At 36.8% G+C, this 23273-nt stretch overlaps 1 protein-coding gene and 1 long non-coding RNA gene across 7 annotated transcripts in view; one reads left to right on the top strand and one right to left on the bottom strand.

The window, feature by feature from the left end:
• The window catches only part of LOC127626552 (uncharacterized), a 70282-nt gene that overhangs the window by 16304 nt on the left and 30705 nt on the right, over positions 1-23273 (top strand). The window contains exons 1-6 of one of the 6 annotated variants that reach the window (XM_052102432.1): positions 13891-14150; positions 16041-16138; positions 16490-16762; positions 16864-16899; positions 17258-17293; positions 20634-21136. The exons of 1 other annotated variant lie outside the window; for it this stretch is intronic. In XM_052102432.1, the coding sequence (XP_051958392.1) occupies positions 14137-14150; positions 16041-16138; positions 16490-16762; positions 16864-16899; positions 17258-17293; positions 20634-20809 (633 nt within the window). In that variant the 5' untranslated portion in view covers positions 13891-14136 and the 3' untranslated portion in view covers positions 20810-21136. Of the gene's footprint in view, positions 1-13884; positions 14151-16040; positions 16139-16489; positions 16763-16863; positions 16900-17251; positions 17294-20633; positions 21137-23273 lie in introns of those variants that run through there. 4 more of the 6 variants (XM_052102430.1, XM_052102433.1, XM_052102431.1 and 1 more) reach the window with 4 other exon arrangements.
• On the bottom strand, positions 1887-13779 carry LOC127626554 (uncharacterized). The gene is made up of 6 exons (XR_007968465.1): positions 13723-13779; positions 13440-13465; positions 12879-12950; positions 11795-11865; positions 7555-7836; positions 1887-6131 (listed from the first exon to the last, which is right to left on the bottom strand). It is a non-coding gene; the product is annotated as an uncharacterized LOC127626554 (long non-coding RNA).

Genomic DNA, 23273 nt, shown 5'->3' with positions numbered 1-23273 from the left:
AGCAGCTCTTTGTCTGCTTTGGCGGACAGCGGAAATGGAACGCTGTCTCCAAACAGAGGCTCTCCCACTGGCTGGGTCTACCACACCCAGGCCGTGCCCCCCTTGCCGGTCCAAGCACACTCAGCAAGGAGTGTTGCGTCCTCGTGGACACTGGCTAGGGGCGCTTCTCTGGCAGACATATGCAGAGCTGTGGGTTGGGCAACATCCAATACCTTTGCGAGGTTTTACAACCTCAGGTTTGAGTCAGTCTCATCCCATGTTTTCTCAGGTCCGAGCCAGTAGAACTCGGTACACGCTGGCGGTTTGACCTGGTGAATCGCTATGCTCTTTCCCTTGGCCGAGGTAAAAGAGTGCACTTTTCCCTACCAGGAGATCCCACTCACTCGGCTCCCTGGATGACTCCTCCCTAGCCCTGTGGGTCCGCAAATCAGCGGAGGAATTTGCCGACCCAGTCCACTGCGGGTATCTCTACCCTGCACTGGGAAAGGTGCTCCACAGATCAGGCCTCCTACGCGGACTCCTCCTGTGTGTATTTTCCGCGGTAAGGTCCCCTTATGAGCAGACCCGCGTCTCTCTTAGGCAGTTCCCGCTGCCCTCACCGTGTTGTAGCAACTCCCCCCTCCTCGAGGCTGGATCTACCACCGCGCCATTCTTTCCCACATGTGACCGAAGTGGTCCATGTGATGTATTTTGCCACGTTACCTCCCCCTTCCTGGGCAGGTGTGGTTTCCGCAGGGTCTTTTCCCCCTGGAGGAATAGGAAAATGGTTAAGACCCCCTTCCCACGATGCGGTAAGGGCCCCATCCGTTTGGCTCTATGAGAGAAACATAGATAGAAAAGAGGCCAGGCTAGGCTCGGCCCGTCCCAGGTTGGCAAGCGTCACCTTGTTCAACTGCTTGGGTATCTAGAAGGATTCTGATGTCTTTTATGGGGCATTGGGGATGGGTACGTGCAGTCTGACACAGCTGGTCATCCTGGCACGTGAAATACCTGCCTTTTCCTGTGTTAGCAGTACACGTACACGGCTCAGCGCATGGCTTGATTTGAAGTGGACCCCCAGTGTCGCTTCTTCGACACGACGTCGAAGTGAGTGACAGACGGGGAACATCTAGGTTATGTATGTAACCTCCTTTCCCTGATGGAGGGAACGAGCTGTCGTGTCCTCCCGGCCACGTCGCTGAGCCGAGCCACTGAGGTGGACGGACACTCCCGGCTCCTCAGAAATATCCTGAATGAACTCATAGTATTTCCTCGCCTTTATACCCGTATGTCTCATTGGCCTTTTTTCATGCATCAGAGGCATATTCACCGCTCAAGAGAGACCCCTAGAGTCGCTTCTTCGACACAACGTCTCGTTCCCTACATCAGGGAACGGAGGTTACATACGTAACCTAGACGTTCTCCTGTATACTGTTTCATGCTGGCATGTAAGCTAATCCCAAAGGTCACCTGCTGAGTTTGAAATTCATGTTCCTTAAAGATTCCCCTAAAAAAACTGGTGAAATATCTGACCCACAGATGAAAGCTATTTACTTTTTACTATGCATGAAGGCGCGTGAAGGCATCAATAATTTTCAGTTTCAATTATACCTTCAATTTCTCAGTAACTACCTGTCATTGTCAAATATAATATTTGTTTTAAAAGAAATTCTGACATTATATCTCACAATTCTGACCTTTTCTTATCCCGCAGTTTCAAGTATATATTTCACAGTTATGAATTAATTTTATCATAATTGTGACTTTATCGTACTTATGACATTATATCTTGCAATTTCAAACTTATATCGAAATTGTGATTCTTTTTTAATTTGTGACTTTTAGTATAAAAAGAATATAAAAAGAATAATAATAATAATAATTTATATTTGCTTGAGTGGCAGCAGCGTTGGTCTGCAATCAGTCTGAAATCTTTAAATACCAAACAAAGAAAATTTCATTGAGCTCTTCTTTAACCGCTAAAACATGGAGGATAATAACTGAGTCATACATTTAAAAGACTTGTCCTTAAAAAGTGTCAGAGATATAGGCAAAATAAAAAACAAGACATGCATAAGTTTACAATAAAAATAAAATAAACATTTAAAATAAAATTGTCATAACCAGAAAAATTAATCTTGTAACATTAAGTTTAGCTTCATACACAAACTCTGCCATTGAATAATACAGTTTGTTTATAGTCTATAAATAAAACATTTCACTAACCCAAATATCACAATAGCACCTGCCACATGCAATTTTACCCATTGTCAGGTCCCATGTTGTGTCAAACTGCCTTGTTTAGTTTCTATTTCATTAGATACATACCCGTCTTTATGTTTTCATCATGCCAGCCACCTCAGAAGTTGATGTTATACAGTAGTCTCTGTAGTAACATTCAAGCATTTGGTTGACTGATGAGTGTGCGTGTGTTTGCTATAACACAGTGAAACAACTCTAGGCTACATCTACAACTTCAGGGGCTAATACAGCTGCATGCAGAGAAGAGATGTTTATTTTGTTTTTTCCTTGCACCACAAATGTCATGGACTCGGACAGACTCTGAAAAAATACAGTCCCAAAGGATCGAGTCCAAGTAAAATACATCCAAGTCCGTGACAAGACCAAGTCCATTAAAATTGTACTTTTGAGTTTGGACTCGAGTCCCAGTCACTTGTGATATGCTCTATAATGTAGGAAACCTTTTTTATATTATCTAGCTTTTGTTATTGGTGAAGATAAACCAGTGAAACCAGTTCAATAACTACACAGCTGTTCTACACAACTACACAACTGTGTATGCGTTTTTTATGCTATTGTGTAAAACACATTACACAGACTAATTCTGGAAGGAATCGTGAGAGTTTTGTTGAGATGGGATGACATATGTGTCTGGCAGCAGAAGGATGTTTATAACCGGACCGACTCGACTCACTGCTGAACTAAATAAGAAATTCCACTGTTTAAAAAAAACATTTTGGTCTCGTGTTGCTTACTGGTTCAACGAGTGCATTTACAGGCAAACACTGATAATTATCAGAAATCAGCCTACTCTTCACTGGCCCATTTTTTGGATTTCTGCCTAAATCTGCCCTACCCAAATTTAAACGCTCACATTACCAACATACAATGGAGTAAATGCAAAGGATTGGTCTCTTTGTAAAGATAACCCCTCAATTTAAAAATGTATTCATTGAATATTCAATAAATATTGTGGTAGATTATGGTTCAAAATACTATTTAAAAAAAACTCACAATACATAGGCACTTTCTGGATTTTCTTTTTAGAAAAAATTCAATAATAAAAGGGTGTTATTCAGAACCTACTTGGTGAAGCTCAGTTCAGAAGTTTTGGTTGATTCCCTTTTCCTCTATCAATTTCTAAACAGAAGCTATTGAACTGCAACTAAAGAGAGGCAAAGGGTCCTTTTGGAGACTCCAAGTACCCAATTGCAAAAACAGGTTAAAAAAAAGAACATTGCCCCAACATTTCTAGTATTACTGTATGTTACACATGGCAGGAGCACTTTTCTGGATTTTCCTCAAGGTTTCATCAACTTTTCTCTGTGACAAACCCAAGTAATAGGCAAAATTGCAGAAAAGGAATGAGACCGAGCAGCAGTTTTTGTGTTTTGCACAAAACCATTTTGATTGTTGTATAACAACATAAGTTATGGTCTACTTGTACCATAACTTGCACCATATACTGGTTACCACTTGAAGATTCAAAGTGTAAATATAGACTGTAAAGAGCTAAATAGGAAAGAAACATGAGCAGAACTGCCCAATAAATTAATGACCACTTCCACCTGCTGACACAAGACACACAAAAAAGAACTTGTAAATACATGGTCAGCATTTAAAAACCTTTGGGAATTCTGAAATCAATCAAAATCAGGATGGTGTTGGATAAATATAAAAAGACTAAACTGTGAATTGCACATTAATTATTTCTCAAAGGGGCAGTTTTAACGGTTCATGAGATGGACAGCCTGAGGGAAAAAATAGTTCCTGATGGTTCTGGTGTTCCAGAAGGCAACAGTTCAAAAAGGTAGTGGGCTGGGTGAGTGGCGTCTGGAGTGGTTTTTCCAGCCTTTTTCCTCACTCTGGAAGTGTACATTTCTTGAAAGGAGGGCAGGGGACAACCAGTAATCCTCTCAGCACTCCGAACTGTCCTTTGTAGTCCTCTAATGTCCTATTTCGTAGCTAACATACCCTTCTGCCACTTGTGCCATCTGCTTCAAAAATTCTGGATAACATTCCTTATCCCGGACAAGTCGAGAAGATGACTGTGGCACCAGATGTGCTAGGTGGTGTGGCAGCACTTACCAGCTGTGACACAAGCAACTCTCAGAAAGTTTTCTTTGGCTGAGAGAGGTCTTGCTCTGAGTCTTTGCCAGGTGCTGGTGGAGAATAAAGCTGTTCACAACAGCAATGTCCAGTAAATGGAAGAAAACGTCCAGTAGCATCTTTATGTCTTGTGCAAGGTGTTATTATAACCAATGAGAGCATCAGAAAGGTCAACGCCTCCCATGTGCTGGTTGTATTGCTTGATGGCTCGTGGAACCGTGACTTCATGCACGCTCCATTCACCATTGGGATTCTTCACATGCCCGGAGATGGTATCACTGCTATAGGCTTTGTGGATTGTTGACCACATTACAAAATCCCTTGAGCCAACGGATGGTTCCTCTTTCAGCCTTCTTGCTGAGATAGTTTCCTTTGGTCTTCGGAAAGCCTCGATTGTTTGGACGTATTGTGACACAAGACATTGTGTTTGTCCAGCAAGTCTGCAAAATAGCTTGGGCTAGTGTAAAAGTTGTCAACAAAACCATTCAAGGAGTGGCCAGCAGCCTCATCACTGAAACATATTTAAGGCATTTGACTGAGGGAACTGAATTTTTACCCTTGTAAGTTCCAGGTGTACCAACAGGCAGAATCGGCAACAACAAAGTGTTTATGGCCCCACTTGGTGGACTTGTCCTTTATGAACTGCTTGAGGCTTTTGTGTGCTTTTGAAGCCACCATCCTCTCATCCACTGACACCACTGTCCTTTTCTGCTTTTTCCGCCATTTGTGGTCCGTTCTGCTCAAGGCGGTTGCTCATTTTAGCATACTAGCCACTAGGCCCGTTTCACGGTCGACCCACCAGCTCGTTTGGTTTTCCTGATGGCCAGTCCGCCCCTGATCGCCCAAAAAGTGTGTTGGTCCACTGGGAAAATGCCCGGTATGCCACAATTCCAGTCCAGCCCTGCCTGTTGGCCTGGCTGAAAATAAGTAGTACATGCTGCCAAATCGTGGTTCAGTGGCTTGATTTTGTTCAGCTTGTCGTACTCCGGTGTTCCTTTTTTACATGTGTTCTGCAGGTCTTGTCCCAAGTCGCAGAGATGGAGATTCCAGGATATGGCTTGAAATCTGGCCCTGGACATCACAGATTGTGGATAAGGGAAGTTATAAAGTTGTTTCATTACCTAGTAGTCTTCAACACCTTTTACTTTCACGAGATCCATGTAGATCCATCATGGCCAAATATGTATGAAAATCATACACCGTATCATCGCTGAATAGTCGTTTTTGTTTTTAATAATGGTCTCTAAAACAGAGTTTGTAAAAAAGAGCTGGATCAATTCCAGTGGTGAATACACCCTGACCATTGCGAGCTGTGGTCCTGGGTTTCTCCTTGTTAGGAAAGCTGGCAGCACAGGCTCCTCCTCCTCCTCCTCTATGCCATTGTGTCTCAGCACATCCTGTTATCCTCCGTGTTGAACTCTGTTCCTGCTGGAGGCTCATCGTCAGCTAAATTTGCACAAAAAACAGTTTTATATGCACACACACTTGGGTTAATTTACACTGAAACATATATTACATAAAATAACAAGTATATATATATAATCATGATCAACACAATATTTGTCATGTCTGAATACTTGCAGAATGTTAAAAGCAAAGTAAAACTTAGACATGTGGGTTTTCACAAACATTTATAAACTTAATCAAAATCAAGGTCTTCTTCCCCAAGAAATTAATCTATAGATCTTTTGGACCCCTGTGCAGAATAAGACCCTCCTCTCATCTGGCTTTCAGTGAAACATGGAGATTTTGCAGTGGGTGTGGACGAGGTTTGAGGCAAGGTGTCTGGTTCAAAATGTGGCCTGTAACACAAAGCAAACACCTTATTATAAGCACACACTTGGTTATTGGCACTAAAATAATGTATATTACACAAAATCATAATGATATACTCAAAATCAACACATTATTCATGTATGAAAAATTGCAGCCTAGATGGGAAAGATAACACAATATAAAAATTATTCAAAATAAAACAGCAACTCTGCCCAGCAAACATAAACAGTAATATGCCAAGTGTATATATACATAATGGGCAGCAAAGTTAGCTTTAGAAATGCAATGCTGACATACACATGTAAAAGAAGTGACAATACACATTGGACCATAGCATTGGAAAAACCCCCTGCATGTGTTTTGGACGAAAAAAACGTATAGATGCTCATTAAAATATCAAAATTCTCTCCATCTTAAAAAAAAGTGTAAAAACATATACTTACTCAAAATCAAAGGTCTTCTCTCTCAAGAAAAACAGATTCTCAGATGCCATATTTTTTAATTAAAAAAAACATATAATCGCAATCTGCTGTCGTGTTTCACCATCAAACGTACAATCCTCTCGCTTCTCTACACGTGCTGTCTGTCCCGGCGCATGCGCACCAGTGCACTCTCATTATCTATGAGATTCTCACAAGTTTGTTAAAAATAACAAATATAAGCTTTATAATGTGGGAGTGGAGGGTAATGCATTTGTCGATAAACTAACTAATCAAGCACAAAAGCTCACGGATGTAGACATACAAGTGACATTCAGGAAGAGATTAACCAGCCGGCATCTCAACGTTGATTTACCGTTGAATCAACGGTGAATTACCTTTCGATTTTGCAAAACGGATCAACGTTGATATTGTGACGTCGTTTCACTCGGGTTATGGTCTTCTGTCGACGTTGAATCACCTTTCGATTTTGCAAATTGAATCAACGTTGATATTGTAACCCTGTACCCGGTGTAGCCTACCTGTAATTTTGCTTAAACGTCAACACTGAAAAGTAAACTATGATTTTCGGTGCATATTTAGTATTTTCAGCAACTAATAAAACTTGCTGTACATGATTTGCAATTGGACCGCATAAAAAGAAAAAAAACATTCTAACAATTAGATGTTCATAAGTCTGCAGTGCAGGGATGAGATGCTTCATTTTCTAAAGAAAAAGTTTAACAATTACACCAAATGGAAAAGAATTTAAATATACATCTATATTGTACATTTACACTTTCACATAATGTATTGAAAAAATTCTCGTTCAACAGCAAAGCACTTTCTTAAGGGTTTAATGATATCAGAATGCAGAGGGAAAAAGCTTTTAATTCTAATTTCATACACACTGCAAATATTCACACAATAGCCTATATATAAATAATTACAAATATGGTTTGGAAACTTGCTCAAGTCTGTTTGACCAAAAATACATAAACCGTAACACTGACAAACACTAAAATCTTACCATTTCCAAACTTGTGACCAACATATGTACTCATTTCGTAACAGTCTAAAATCTCAACAATTAAGTGAAAAAGAATCCAAGTAAGGAAAGTTTGTAGAACAAGTAAGAAGTCTTTTGTAGAACTTCACATTCTACTAGCAAGTCATAAAAAAAAAAGGTGCCTTCAAGGAAGAGTCTTCTTACGGCCACCACCACCCATCCTCTCTGGTGCATATTTAAAATATTTGGACATGGTCTCCATTACTTTTGTACTGGTTGTGTTGTGTGCATTGACGACTGCATCTAAAGGGAAAAATCAAAACAGTCCAGATCAACAAAATTGCTATAAATTTATGGAAAAGCTTTTAAGGATGTCAAAGTTATTAGTCAAGTCATCTTTCATTTATATAGCGCTTTTAACAATGGATTGTTTCAAAGCAGCTTTACAGAGATAAACATATAACTTAAGGTAGCCGAGAATGTTTTGGCTTTATAGCAATTCTCGAATAATGTTATTTCCAGCTAAAGTTAGTTTTGATTGATTCACCTCCGTCAAAATGATCATTTGTTATTAAATTAGGGGCCGCTAAGATGATGGCGTTCTCTCTAAACAGACTTTAAACACAAACCTGTGATAAACGCTTATGGTGTTCACATGCGCATTGAGAATTGAATATATACAGGGTATATGCAGGAATCTTGAAGTTAATTTTAATACCTTTTCAAGACTTTTTCAAGAACTTCTCAATATTTTTTAATACCTCACCGCCACTTCAAGCTGTAACCATTTACATCAGTGATACTTTTAACTTAACAGTTTTAGTTTGTGATAAAGACTAAAAACAGCTTTTCCTTGTCCCAAGAATTGAGAGCCAAGGTACCTAGCCAGAACAGATCTTTATTAATATGACACTCCTCAAAACACACACATAACAGGTTGAAAATGAAATAAATAAAAATATAGTATATAGAGTATATATAATATATAGTACTAAGCAGGAGGTACCTAGATTGGACACGGTCATCTTCCCAGAATCGAATGTGGACATCAAGCTGTTTCGTTTTTGTTGACTGGTTGAGCGACTCGTCAAACATTAACACAAACTGGCCAGCCTTGTTGATGGTGTTGATGAGCTCCTGCTTGAAGTGTGGTGCTAACCCGAATCGTATGATGTATCCAGTTTTGTCCTTGCCACAAGTGAACGACTTTGCTATATCCGAATCTGGAAACATAGCCTTGAAAACTTCAGCCAAGTTTTCGTTTGCGTTCAGTGAATGGTGTTTCTCCGCTGTGTGGAGACACCACAACACCTCAGCACGCAGTGTTGCTGTGCCGCCCAGAGCCACTCTGATGTCGGCTGCAGAAGATGAGGAAGCAGAGACAGCCCGGGTCGTAGCTGTAGCTTCAGGTGCGACTGCCGGTGGTGTAACGACGTTGGCACTAGGTTGTGGTGGTGCAACGCGATTACCACAGAAGCTAGCGATGGAGAGCTGCCGCTCTCGGCGGCTAGCAGCGGCTTTGTGGCTAGCACAACACATGTGGGACTTTAACGAGTTAATGCCCATTGACACAATACTTATTTTTTCTTGCATAATGTACAATATGCCTCCCTGACATTCCCTCGACTGGCTGCAGCCACTCTTTGAAGTCCGGCATTTCCATCCAGGACGCTGCAAATTTGCACTTCCCCATTCTGTTCATGAGTTCACCAACCTTCTCTTAAAACATTTCGGTGCGTTGTAATACGCACTGGGAACGCCAGAGCGTACATTGTGCTTTTGAACTTCCGCCCGCCTGCCCGCTCTGGTGCTCTCAGAGGCAATTTACGAACACACCCACAATAGCCTAGTTTTTTATGTACCTGTTCGTTTTTTTAATAAAAATGACTAAATTCACACACTTTTATGATGTTTTTGGGACTCAAACTGTTGGACAGCTAATTCAGAAAAAATACTTTCAAAATGTAAGACTTTATAAAGCCGTGATAAGACTTTTTAATACTTTTAAGGGTCTTAATTTTCCCAAAATTGATTTATCACCTTTTAATACTTCTCAAGACCCCGCGGATACCCTGATATAGTGCTTTTGAATATATGTGCGCAGGTTTGTAATTCCCAACAAACCATGCCTAAACAAACTACTTCTCTTGCCTATAATTTGATACAGAATTTTGTTTTATTTTATCACTTCGGCGTGGGTACGCGAACCGGAATTCACAACGTATAATAGCCTAATTTAGAGATCGCTTTTTCTTTTTTTTTAACCGACTACCGACAACTTTGATCGGTTAACGTTGATACGGTCAACCATCGGTCAAACGGTCCTCGGTTAACATCCCTAATTCCATTCATGAAAATAATAGTGATCAATCGATTTCAGATAATCCTATCTTTTGTTACAGACAAGCTATGAAAGAAAAACAGATGTGAAATTGGAACAAGGTTAAGAACATATTCACATGAGTATGCATGTGTTGAGAATTAGGCAGACATTTTTTTTTCGTGAGAACTTCTCCTGTGAGTATAAATATGAATAATCCAGGCAACTATAAGTGAAACAGACCCAGTGTCCTCAAGCTCTTCAAGATGATCTCAATTACCTTTACAGGCAAAATGCTTTTTCTCTCCATGTTCTACAGTGTTTCAAGACCTTCAAAACTCTGAAATATCTCACAATCTAAAATTCACAGTCATTCAAACGGCCTCTCATCGTACCTCATTTATTGACGCAAAGGAGCCACCGAGCACTGCCCCCCCCGCAAAACTATAAGAACTGTGTTCGACCCATTTCTGGGGCCTAAAAAATTTTTTTCTTTGGTTCCGGTTTCCGACCGACCCTGTCAATTTATGTGCGACCCAAATTTATTTTATGAGCTTGGGGAAGAAATAATAAAAATTAAATAAATACACAAATAAAAAACTTTGTAATGTTCTGCTAACTATAAAAGGTACAATCTAAAATTGCTCTTTATAGCATTAAAAAAAAATCACAAAATTAAAAGTTAAAATCACTAAAGTAAAAGTACATTTTAGTTGCTATGAGAAACACACATTAACTTAGTAATTAGGACTAATTTGCTTACAGTATTTTATTAGCTTATTTTAACTAACCCCTTTACAGTTACTGCTATTATAAAAATACATGTAGGTTTAAAATTCTACAAAAGGCACATACTCTGTGCAGTGAGCCGCACTTTCAGTTAGATGTAATGCAGACTTTTAAATATGAACATAACTTGTCTGTTAATATGCTCATAGTTTGTTACTCAGACACAAAAAGTGTGCTGAATGAAATAAAACACTACTAGCCAAAACCACCACACAGTTGCTTTTAGTGTGAGTTAGATGTATATTTATTTTATCAGACAATGCCACGATTATAGCCTATAAATCAGGATTTGAGTATAGTAAGAGTGATTCCTGGTTAACACAATGTAGCCTTTATTAATGGGTTGTGTTTACTATTTATACTTGTTTTATGTATCACAACAGAAAATATAATGTCATCATAAATATGTAAATGGATCTGTGACGTCACATGCCACCACAAAATCCTGTGGGAAACACATACATATATATATATATGAAGAGTTCAGATGCAAAATGCCAATTATTTTCTTGTAAAATTTGTATTTTTATCAGTGTGGGTTCAGTTATTTCACTTTTAAATAGCAATGAATAGGTTATTTTCTGGAATTTACCACTGACTCTGATGTCTCTATAATTGTTAAAGATGATATAATTCTGACGATAGGATGTTATGAAAGCATATCGCCCAACATTAGTCTATTAAACTATTATTTGCTCAGACAACTTGCAAAACTGTAAAACTATATTGTTTTCCATATCGCCCATCTCTTTCATGCTCTTTCCCTTGGCCAGTCTCGCTTCGAATCTCGCGATATTACCGTGAATGGACAGTAATGACGACGACTGTTAAACGGAAAAATTAGCTTATCGAACGTTACACTTTTGTTTCCTGAAATTTTTTATCTGTGTGCACACGTATAATGTCTTCTCCCTGAAAATCGACGTAGCAACCGCAAAAGCACAAAACGACACTGAAGCGGCACGAGTAACGTTAGGCCTCAATCGACATCTGTAAAAGTAACTTAGGCCTCCGCGACACAAATGTGGAAAAGCATTCCCTGAATATCAAGTTAGTAAATTCATTCAACAAACTGTGCATTTACAATTCTCCAAGCACTGACATAATGCGTTTAACTCATGACCTTGCGTATATTTGTGAAATCAGACTTACCTTTTTGATCCCGCGCCCTCACAGACCACTTTCTTTCGTGCTCTTCCCTTGTCCAGTCTCGCGATCTGAAACTTAAAGACGGTCAGGATAACGGTCATATTTTCAAACTTAAAATGGCGCGCACAGTTTCATTGGCCAGTTTCATGAATGACAGACAGATTAACCAATCATGATCAAAGCAAATAAGGTTAAATAACCAATGGGAATTGTTTCAGTGTGGTAAAGCAGCGCAATGCTTTATAATATTTATATCAGAAGGTTCATGATAAAAATGTAAAATGATAATAAAATAATAATAATGATCTTAATAATAATTTAAAAGGCAGAAATTATTTATTCTGTACATACATTAATTGATTCAACATATATCTTGTAAAAAAAAATCTAAGTTGATTTATAAGTGTTTTTTTTACCCTTTTTCAACCATTTAGCATTAAACATTATTTCAACGTAGTTTCAACATTGAAACAACAACTGACATTATTTCAACCATATTTCAACGTTGAAGGTCGGTCGTGTGCCGGCTGTTAAAGCATATGTTAATAATGAATGGAAAGAAGTATGGAACAGGGAAACTAAGTAGTTAGGACAATTCAGAGCCATATAGAGAGAGAGTTGCGACAACTCCATTGACTGCAATGGAACGTTTTTTTACAGCAATGGCGGCTCGTGGAGCCTCTCAATAGTTCCCGGAAGTAGCAGCAAACACCGTAGAGATGCATCAGAACAAACCGTTTGCGACGCACTTTTAAAAGGTGAGACGTTTAAAGAATAATATTATCTTATTCTGTATATTATCAGTACATCTAAATAAAAATAACTTGTAAATTAAAACCTTATAGTTGAGTATTATTCATTAAATTAGGAAATAAGGGATGTTATCGGATAACTAACAGATTAGGCAAGGACTGGAGCTGGATAAAGTTAGTAATGAACACCCTATTAATTGTAAAATCTTTGCAAATACCTCACACATTTTTTTGTTGTTGTAATTTTTATTAATATTTAGATTGCTCCTGCTGACTTGAGCCAACCATTTTTTTTCTCCTCTCCATGTCAGTGGGGAAGCCATACATTCGCACACCTTTCTCTGAGCGATTGGAGCATCCCCATGCAGCACAGCACAGCAAACCAGCACAGCAAACCATGGTGAAGACTATGCAACGACAACATGAAAGAAAGGACACATACAAAATGCTTGGCATGCTATTTAATTTATTAGAAATGTATTCATGAATTGCTGTAAATAGTTATTGCATTTATTTGAATAAAAATACAAAAAAGTAATATCGTAATATATTATTACAATTTAAAATAACTGTTTTCTATTTTAATGTATTTTAAAATGTAATTTACTCCTGTGATGCCAAGCTGAATTTTCAGCCTCATTACTTTTGAACGGCAGTTTATATACGAGTATGCTTAAGTTGTTTTAAAGCTGAATATATTGTGTATATGAATAAGTATTGTAAGAATTATACATTAGATATATAATATTTATAATACATAAATAATTATATTACTATATATAGAATTGTAAGAATTGTAAACAATAAGCTTCATTTCACTAAATTTTACATTTACGTAACTGCTGCTAATAGTTAATAGTTCATTGACCCATTGTGCGGTGCGAGCTGGAAATCACCTGTCACCAGCCTGTCTCTGTACTATCTGAAAAGTCATAAATATGACATTAGTTACCATGAGATTAGTGAAAACAATGAACATGAGGTAACATAAAAAGGCAACAGAAACCCTAGCCTGAAATAAGTTGAGGCAAATAACGGTAAGCGAACACTAATTCTCAAATATTAGCTGATTTGATCTTTAAAAAACAACATCGCTGTAACAACATACTCATGCTACATACATATGTCGGTGTGTTACATAAATATATAAAATAAATGCATTTATTGACTACTAATTACCAGAAATCGTAGTTCTGTCACTCTACTCTAACAGTTTGGAATGACCGCAAAAGCACTTCCTGGAACTATCTGAAGTCTACGTGAATCACGTGACGATCAAGCATTTAGAACTTCCGTTGTCACAACTCTCCTTTATATGGCTCTGGGAGAATTTAAAAACATTGATGCGTCACACTCCAGTCTGATGGGAGCGGTAATGCAGCCGAAACTGAAAATAAACCTCACATGAAGAAGAAGAACAACTCCCAGTGTCCAGGGCCTGTTTTTAACTGAAGTGTAAAAACGAAAGTACGAAAAACATGTCGAATAAATCGTGTCGTGTTTCGTTTTTCCGATTATGGATTCTACATTGAATATTTAAAGAAGGAATTATACACGGATTATTCTGATGCAGGATTTCATTTCATCTAAACTATGTTTTCACAAAGGTAATTATACTTATACATATATTCATCTTTTCACAACAATTTATAGATTATATCGTGTGTTTTTATCAGAATAAGTACAGACATTGATTTGCTTCTGGTATCGTAAATATACCGTTTAATAAATTAAGCAACAAACATAATTATTTTTATTATCTTCTTCTGTTTTCACTTGTTTTGTTTCCATGTTTTATGGGGACTTTCCATAGACATCATGGTTTTTATACTGTACAAACTTTATATTCTATCCCCTAAACCTAACCCTACCCCTAAACCTAACCCTCACAGAAAACTTTCTGCATTTTTACATTTTCAAAAAAACATAATTTAGTATGATTTATAAGCTGTTTTCCTCACAGGGACTGATACAATGTCCCCACAAGGTCAAATATTTGGGGTTTTACTATCCTTATGGGGACATTTGGTCCCCAAAAAGTGATAAATACAGGCTCTCACACACAGACACACACACACACACACAGACATACACACACAATACAACACACACATATATACAGACACACACACACACACACAGATATACACACAGACATACACACACACACAATACAACACACACATACAGACATACACACACACACAATACAACACACACATACATACAGACATCATACACATACACAGACATACACACACAATACAACACACACATATATACAGACACACACACACACAGACATATTCACACACAGACATACTCACAGACATACACACACACATACATACAGACATCACACACAGACATACTCACACACAGACTTACACACACACAATACAACACACACATACATACAGATGCACAGACATCACACACACAAAGACATACAAACACACACACAATACAACACACATACATACAGACACACAGACATCACACACACACATACATACAGACACACAGACATACACACACACACAATACAACACACACATACATACAGACACACAGACATACACACATACATACAGACACACAGACATACTCACACACACACACGATACAACACACACATACATACAGACACACAGACATACACACACACACACACACATACATACAGACACACAGACATACACATACACACACACAATACAACACACACATACATACAGACACACAGACATGCACACACACACATACACAGATGTTGGTGCAGCGATCATTATGAGGACTCTCCACAGTCATAATTATTTTTATACTGTATGAACTTTATATTCTATCCCCTAAACCCAACACAACCCCTAAACCTAACCCTCACAAAAAACGTTCTGCATTTTTACATTTTCAATAAAACATAATTTAGTATGTTTTTTTTAAGCAATTTCAATTATTATTACACTAGAAATATCCTCATAAACCACATTTATATCATAATACACTTGTAATTACCAGTTTGTAGCCTAAAAGAAAAGTCCTCGTAAGCCACTTAAACCTGCCCACACACACACACACACACACACACAGAGAGACACACACACACACACACTTTAATTGTAAATGATATAAAGTTCATCACAAGATAATGGATTTATATTTTGAAGAGCACAAGTGAAAGACTGGTCCTAATATGAATATATCTGAATGTAATCCAGCAAGTCTTGACTATGATATTTAAATGTGTCATATGAGGACATGATGTAACGTGCACTTAATTGTGAAAACAGATTGTCCAGGATTGTGAAGTTGTCCAGTGATAGATGCTCTTTTCTGTGGTTTATTACTGATCATTGTTTCAGCACTTTTACACTATTGTTTTAATACAAGTTTACAAACGTCATTTCTACATTCTGATATTTCTGCTGATATTTCTAATGTCTTGAGTACTAGTTCAGTTTAACTTCAGGTGTAAATGTTTGTCTTTTTTATTGCAGAAATAAAACCATGAGTTCTGTACGTTTTGTGCTCCTGCTTATACTGGTCGGGACTCTCCAAATTGTCTGTGGAGATAAAGATATAGATAAAGATATAGGTAAGATAATTCTTGTAAATAAATTCTTATAACTACATTTGGCTGTTGGGGAAAAACTTGTCTTGTGTCGTTGTGTTTTGTGTCTCAGAAAAGAAGAATGATTGTAATTCATGAACGAGGGCAGTGATGCGGTATATTAACTGATGTATTACATCACCAGACTATTGTATCTGATTTGACATGTTTGTCATGTCCTGCCTTGTGTCACATTGTAACAAATCATAATGTACTGAACACAACAAGTCTGGATATGTTCTTTCAGTGTCTTAAGATGAGAAAGTTAGGCCTATACTGTGTGTATTTGTGTTTAATTGCTGTATTAAACTGATATAAACACAAATTATTTTTCAGAAATATCCTGTGCAGATGTGACTGGAAAAGTGGGAGAGACATTAATTCTTACCTGCAGTATCTCATATAAGCGCAGTGAATGCTGCATGAAATTGTACAAGTTTACAAGTAATGATGATGAAATCTGTAGAAAAGAAATCCCTAGTAATCCCTGTGAACAGTGGACCAGCATCACATGTTCTTACACTCTGAAAGTAACAATGACGACAACATTTAAATTCCTTCAAACAATCTGTGGACATAAATCAGCAGAATTCACTGTTCACGTATCAGGTGAAGTTTAAGAGCATTTATTGTTGTTTATAATGGAATAAATATTTGCAATTGTTCATCTATTAAGAATGAATTACCAGCAGTTTAAAATCTCTTTACAGACACTGAAACTCCCACTAATGCTCCTGTCGCAACAGGTATTGTTTATCATTATTAATTATTCATCATTGTTTACAGATAGTGATAAAGATTTCTTTAAACATTGAAAACTGCTCTTTAATCACTTTATGAGCAAATTCACAATTTCAATTCATACAAAGTTATTTTATGTTTTTAAGTAAATTATAAATGGAGTTTCCAATAGTGACGAATCCTGATTGATTTGAATTAGTGTGTTTTTGTGTGGATTATAGATATTTAGGATTGCCCTGTGTTTTTAGGATCACCTGATCATTTATTGGCTATAATCTGGTAGTCTGAAGTTGTTTGAAGGATGTAATGTTGTACAGAGTTTAAATGCACCTGAAGAGATTATTCTTGTTTAAACAGATGCAGATGCCATTAAAGATGCAGATGGCAGTCAAGATACAGGTAAGATCTCTGTCCTCAGTCCTGTTGTTATCTGTGTCATCATCATTACTGTAAGCATCAATTCAACAGAACAACAACAACTCTACTGGATTTCTGTGCTACAGACATGATGACAACAGAAATCATTAAGATGGCATAATATAATAACTATATCTATAACTATATGTCAATAATGTGAAAGAAGTGAATTTTTGTATTCTGCCTTAGCTGAACTCTCTCTCAGCTCTATATATATATATATATATATATATATATATATATATATATATATATATATATACACACACACACACGGGTGACCAAGAGTTTGGAATAATGTTCAGATTTTGCTGTTTCGGAAGGAAATTGGTACTTTATTTCACCAAAGTGGCGTTCAACTGATCACAATGTATAGTCAGACATTACTGATGTATAAAACACCATCACTATTTGAAAAAAGTCATTTTTGCAGCATCACTCCAACACCTTATCCTTGAGGAATCATGATAAATTGATAATTTGTTGCTAGAAAGTCACTTGCCATTATATCAAACACAGCTGAAAGATATTTGGTTCATTAAATGAAGCTGAACATTGTCTTTGTGTTTGTTTTTGAGTTGCCACAGTATGCAATAATCTGGCATGTATTAAGGTAAGGTTAACAGCTTTCTCTAGAAACTCATCAGTCAATCATTGTTTTGAGGCTATACAATGCTTGAAATTGCCAAAAAATTAAGATTTCATATAAAGGTGTACACAACAGTCTTCAAAGACAAAGGACAACTGTCTCTAACAAGGACAGAAAGAGATGTGGAAGACCAGATGTGCAACTAAACAAGAGGATAAGCACATCAGAGTCTCTAGTTTGAGAAATAGACGCCTCACATGTCCTCCGCTGACAGCTTCATTGAATTCTACCCGCTCAACACCAGTTTCATGTACAACAGTAAAGAGAAGACTCAGGAGGACTTCTGGGAAGAATTGCAAAGAAAGACACTTTTGAAACAGAAAAACAAAAAGAAAAGGTTTGAGTGGGCAAAGAAACACAGACATTGGACAACAGATAATTGGAAAAGAGTGTTACGGATCTTAACCCCATTGAGCTTTTGTGGGATCAGCTAGACTGTAAGGTGCGTGAGAAATGCCCGACAAGACAGATACATCTATGGCAAGTGCTACAGGAAGTGTGGGGTGAAAGGTCACCGGAGTATCTGGACAAACTGACAGCTAGAATGACAAAGATCTGCAAATCTGTAGTTGCTGCACATGGAGGATTTTTTGATGTGAACTCTTTGAAGTAGTTTAAGAAGTTCAGATATTTTTTTTTTTAAATTGTAATTGTAATTTTTTAATGTTATTAATGTCCTGACTATACATTGTGATCAGTTGAATGCCACTTTGGTGAATAAAAGTACCAATTTATTTCCATAAGAGCAAAATCTGAACATTATTCCAAACTTTTGTCTGCCAGTGTGTATAAATACATATGTACAGTACTGTAAAAAAAAATTTAGTCATATAAGATATTTCACAAAATAATTTGTCTTAAGATGGTTATTTATATCTTAATTTTTAATGTGTCAATATATAATTGTTAGACTCCCAAACATTAATTTTTGCAATAGAAAGATTAGAATAGAAGAACAGGCAGCCCTGCAACAGATGGCACGACCAACAGACCCCCCACTGAACATCGAGTCAGTCTGAGATTACATAAAGAGACAGAAGACAGTCGAGACAGCCTAAATACACATGGTGAATTCTCCAAGATGCTTTGAACATCCTATCTGCCAACAACAGAAAAACGGTGTCCAGGTGTACATATGATAATTGGTGCTGTTTTAAAGGCAAAGGTTTTCACACCAAATATTGATTTATTTTTTGTATGTTTATTGGACTTTGTATGACGTTATGTGATCAATTAAAATAATTTTCCACCATATATCATTATATTTGAAGACATCCTCACTATGCAACATTTTTCACAAGTGCCTAAAACTTTTGCACAGTACCGTATATATATATATCAGAGACAGATAAAAACAAGATCTGCTACTGAATCTATTGTACAAGGAACTACTTACAGTTTTTTTCGATTGCTAAACGACAGTGAGCACAACTGGAGCTACATGTGCAAAACTCTGCACAGCAGCAGTTCATGTGGACCAAACTCTAGTTCGTTTTTCATTGCTTGAACACAGTTTTCAAAACTCTACACACTTATCCCATGACTTTAACCACAACCTGCACAACACTGGATTTACAGCACTTTGTTCAAATGCTAACACACTGCTGTCAAAACTGTGAACCACACATTCAAAACAGAATAGATTTCAGCTGAAAGGCTAAGCAGGTGTCTTGTTTTAGACTTCTTAGTGAACACACACACACATATATATATATATAGGTAGAGCTCAGAAAGACTAATTTTGGAAATGGAACAAGGAAGACGGGTTCGTGGAGGGAGAAGGGTGGCAGGGAGTGGCCTGATGCTAGAGAGTGGCAGGATTAGCCCCTCAATTATTTGTTGGAATTACAGTATGTACTTTTAGTTTCTACCTTTTTTTTCTCATTACTGTAATTCTGTAAATTACTACAGACTATTGAAGCAATCTGCTAATTTTCATTTACCTTAAAGAATTGTTATGTTCTAAAAATGTAAATAAATCATGTGAAAGAATGTCACTCTTTTCTTTGAAGAAAATATGACTTTGTATGAAGTCACTGAAATTGTTCAAACTGTAAAGATGAAAAGTTTGTATTTTGTGTATTGGTGTTTGATGCTAGTGTTTTTCCTCTCAGTGTGTTCTGAGTGACAGTGTGTGTTATCTCAGTGAGGGTTGTGTATAGTGTTTGAGTGACAGTGTGTGTTATCTCAGTGAGGGTTGTGTATAGTGTTTTGAGCCATGTGTTAAGAGTTGTGTTGCTTGGAATGAGTTTTGCAGATGATGTGAACTGTTTAGCTCAGGTGACTGTTGGTAGTGCAGACTGTAGTTAGAGTTTTGCATATGTAGCTCCAGTTGTGCTCACTGTCGTTTAGCAATCGAAAAAAACTGTAATAAGTCTTTGGATGTATGTTTTAATATAATATTTACTATGTTTTCTGTTGTCCTCTGTTTGATCAGAAAGTATAACTGGTTTAAAGCTTCTGTTTGTAATTGTAACATTCATAAATAAGCCATTTGTGGGTTGAATTCTCCTGAAATATTACTCCATGATACTGTTTTGCTCTATTAGTATGTTTTTGTACAGATTACATTCAGATGTGTGCATCAAGAAATCACTCTTATAATAAATCATGCAGTCTATGATTTAAATGTACCAATAGAGATTATTCTTTTTTATCATCCCGATCAATCAGAAGGCCATCATCGATCTAATGTTCCTGTCATTGCTGCTGTTGTAAGCGGTTTCATCATCATCATCATCATTATAATCATCACAGTAACAGTCATTTACAGTAAGAAGCGCAACTGTTCCAGTCTTCCCGAGTGCTTCCGATCAACAGACATGAGGACAGACAATTCAATGATTTGAAAGCAGTTTTATTGCACTTTTCAATTGAACCTTGTAAAAAGATGATGCCTTTGTTTATATGATTTCTGTTTCATATGTATTTATGATAAATATCATTGTGTTGTTTTGACGGCTTAAATGAACTCAAGCGTGTATATAAAATGTGATTAAGACAACTAAACCCAAATATTTCTGTCATGTTTTTTCTAGACACTTTTATCAATGATTTTATATTTTGTTAATGGTAATATGTCTTAAACTTGAGAAAGAAATGTTTAATACATTTTCACATGTGATGTATTGCTATTGTCTTTATTGATTTATACAATGTATTAAAGACTTGTGATACTCTCTAAAAATGTATTTCTGAAACCTTTTTTTATCATCACACAATGAAGTTAAACCAGTAAAACCAGTATAGTTGTTACAAGGTAGGCGACACATCGGCTTTATATTATTTATTAGTGTTAAACATGATACATGGAATTATTCTGCAGGAAATCTTGAGATATTTGGTGAATAAAATGTGTAAAATCAGATATGGGGGTTATAAAATGATTTTAGATTACACTTACAGATTTTGATAATTCTGGATTAGTTTTCTGAATACTGATAAAGTTCCCGAGAACTATTCAGCTTAATGTCTGGAATTATCTGCACATCTTTTAAACTCTGAAGCAATTTTTCACACTCAAAGCTCATCATTTACACGTACTGTGGAATAATTGCAAAACACTTCTCTCTTCTTTCAGAGAACAATCATCATGATATCATGATTCAAGGTCATTCAAATCCAATTTTCCAATAAAAATGACTTTAAACATGATTTATGAACTACAGTTATTTCGGAGCCCCACATCCTTCAGCAATCCAAAGCTGGACGATCATTTCTAAATGTCATGCACCCCAAGAATACAAATCAACCTTTCAGTTAAACTATAGTTGACCCTTTTGTTACATCCTGCCCCAGTCTTGGGTTAGGGAGAAGTACCAAAGAGGTATGGGATTTCCCTTCTCCTGTCCCAGCACTCAAGAATCAGTCAACTTTAAAAAAAGTTACAAAAAATGTATTTAACCCAAAACAGAAAATGGAAGTCACAAAGGCTTCAGGAGGGGGCAAGGCTTTTGAATTTGAATCATAAGTGTGATTTTGCCAAATTAAATATCACGTTGTATTTTAAATAGGTTTGAATTTGATTTTTTTTTTATGGCACAATTTTATAAATATGTATTTTCAAACAGCACAGTTTTGGTTCTGAATTCTTACACTGTAAATATTCAGTTTTTAAAAAATACAGCTTCAAGTTTTCAAGATGTAGAAGAAATTCAGAACACCAAATTTCAATATTCTAAAATTCAAACCGCAGAAATTCCGAACTACAGGAAGTGGGTCAGAGGTCAATCTGCCCTGTTCCACAGGGAAGAGTAGAGGGTCTCAGAAAAGTCGAACGGAGCATTTTGGCCAATTACAGGCCGAGTTGCAATAATTCTCTGGCGCGAGCGTGATTCAAAAGGTCGCCATTCTGACCATGAAGTGATTCTTAAACTTGTATGATTTATATTTTTATGGTTAGCACATTCTCAGCACATGAGACATTTGTCTAAGTGTTCTCTGGTATTTGTTTTAGTATAAAGTATATTTAGTATGAAAGTGATTAGTATGTGTAAGAGTAAGCATCACATATAACTCAATAATGAATGTAATTCTGCTTCATTCTGTGATCGGAATCCACATCAGATCCAAGTCAGATGTTATTTTTTGTGTGTTTTGAGCTCAATACATGAACATCACGAATGATCATTCAGATGTGTGTGATTTATCAGGCGTGATGACATTATACGATTCATTTCATGCAAATTGTTGCTTATTGTGAGGCATTTAATGGCATATTTACACACCGAACTCCAACAAACGTTACAAACACAGTATGACTGTCATTCTCACACGTGCACATCCATATTGATGTTTAGTCATTATTAGTTTTAGTTTGACTGTCAGAATCATTTTAAACGGAACTTTTCACGCGATCTTGTCATAAATCTTCAAAGCTGCAAAATAAGTTTAAACAAGCAGCATAAAAAGGTTAGATTTTGGGTATGTTGATTATTGTTAATAATAACTATGTAAAAATGTATAAGCCTTTTTACTGTTTCATCATTATGGTCATCATTATGAACGCATTTCAACGCCATTAATCCGTGCGCGTTATTGATGCTCGCACGCGCGATAGAGAAAAGCCGCGCAAGGAAAAAGGAAGAACTGAATATTGAAATAAAGAGGAATTTTCAATGTATTTAGAGACACTGAGTGGGATGAAACGTCCCAAAACAAAATATGTGTATTCTTTGTTGAAGGAATGGTTTTGTAATTTAAAAATCTGCTTTTCTTATATTTATTTTTGATTATTTTACTTATTTTTTGTACTTCATTGTTTGGTATGTTGTGGAGAATATGATGTGTAAATTGAATTGTAATGTCAGTCAT

Source organism: Xyrauchen texanus, chromosome 33 (assembly GCF_025860055.1).
Source record: "Xyrauchen texanus isolate HMW12.3.18 chromosome 33, RBS_HiC_50CHRs, whole genome shotgun sequence".
Classification (NCBI taxonomy): Eukaryota; Metazoa; Chordata; class Actinopteri; order Cypriniformes; family Catostomidae; genus Xyrauchen; species Xyrauchen texanus.
This window is presented reverse-complemented; position numbering and strand designations above follow the sequence as displayed.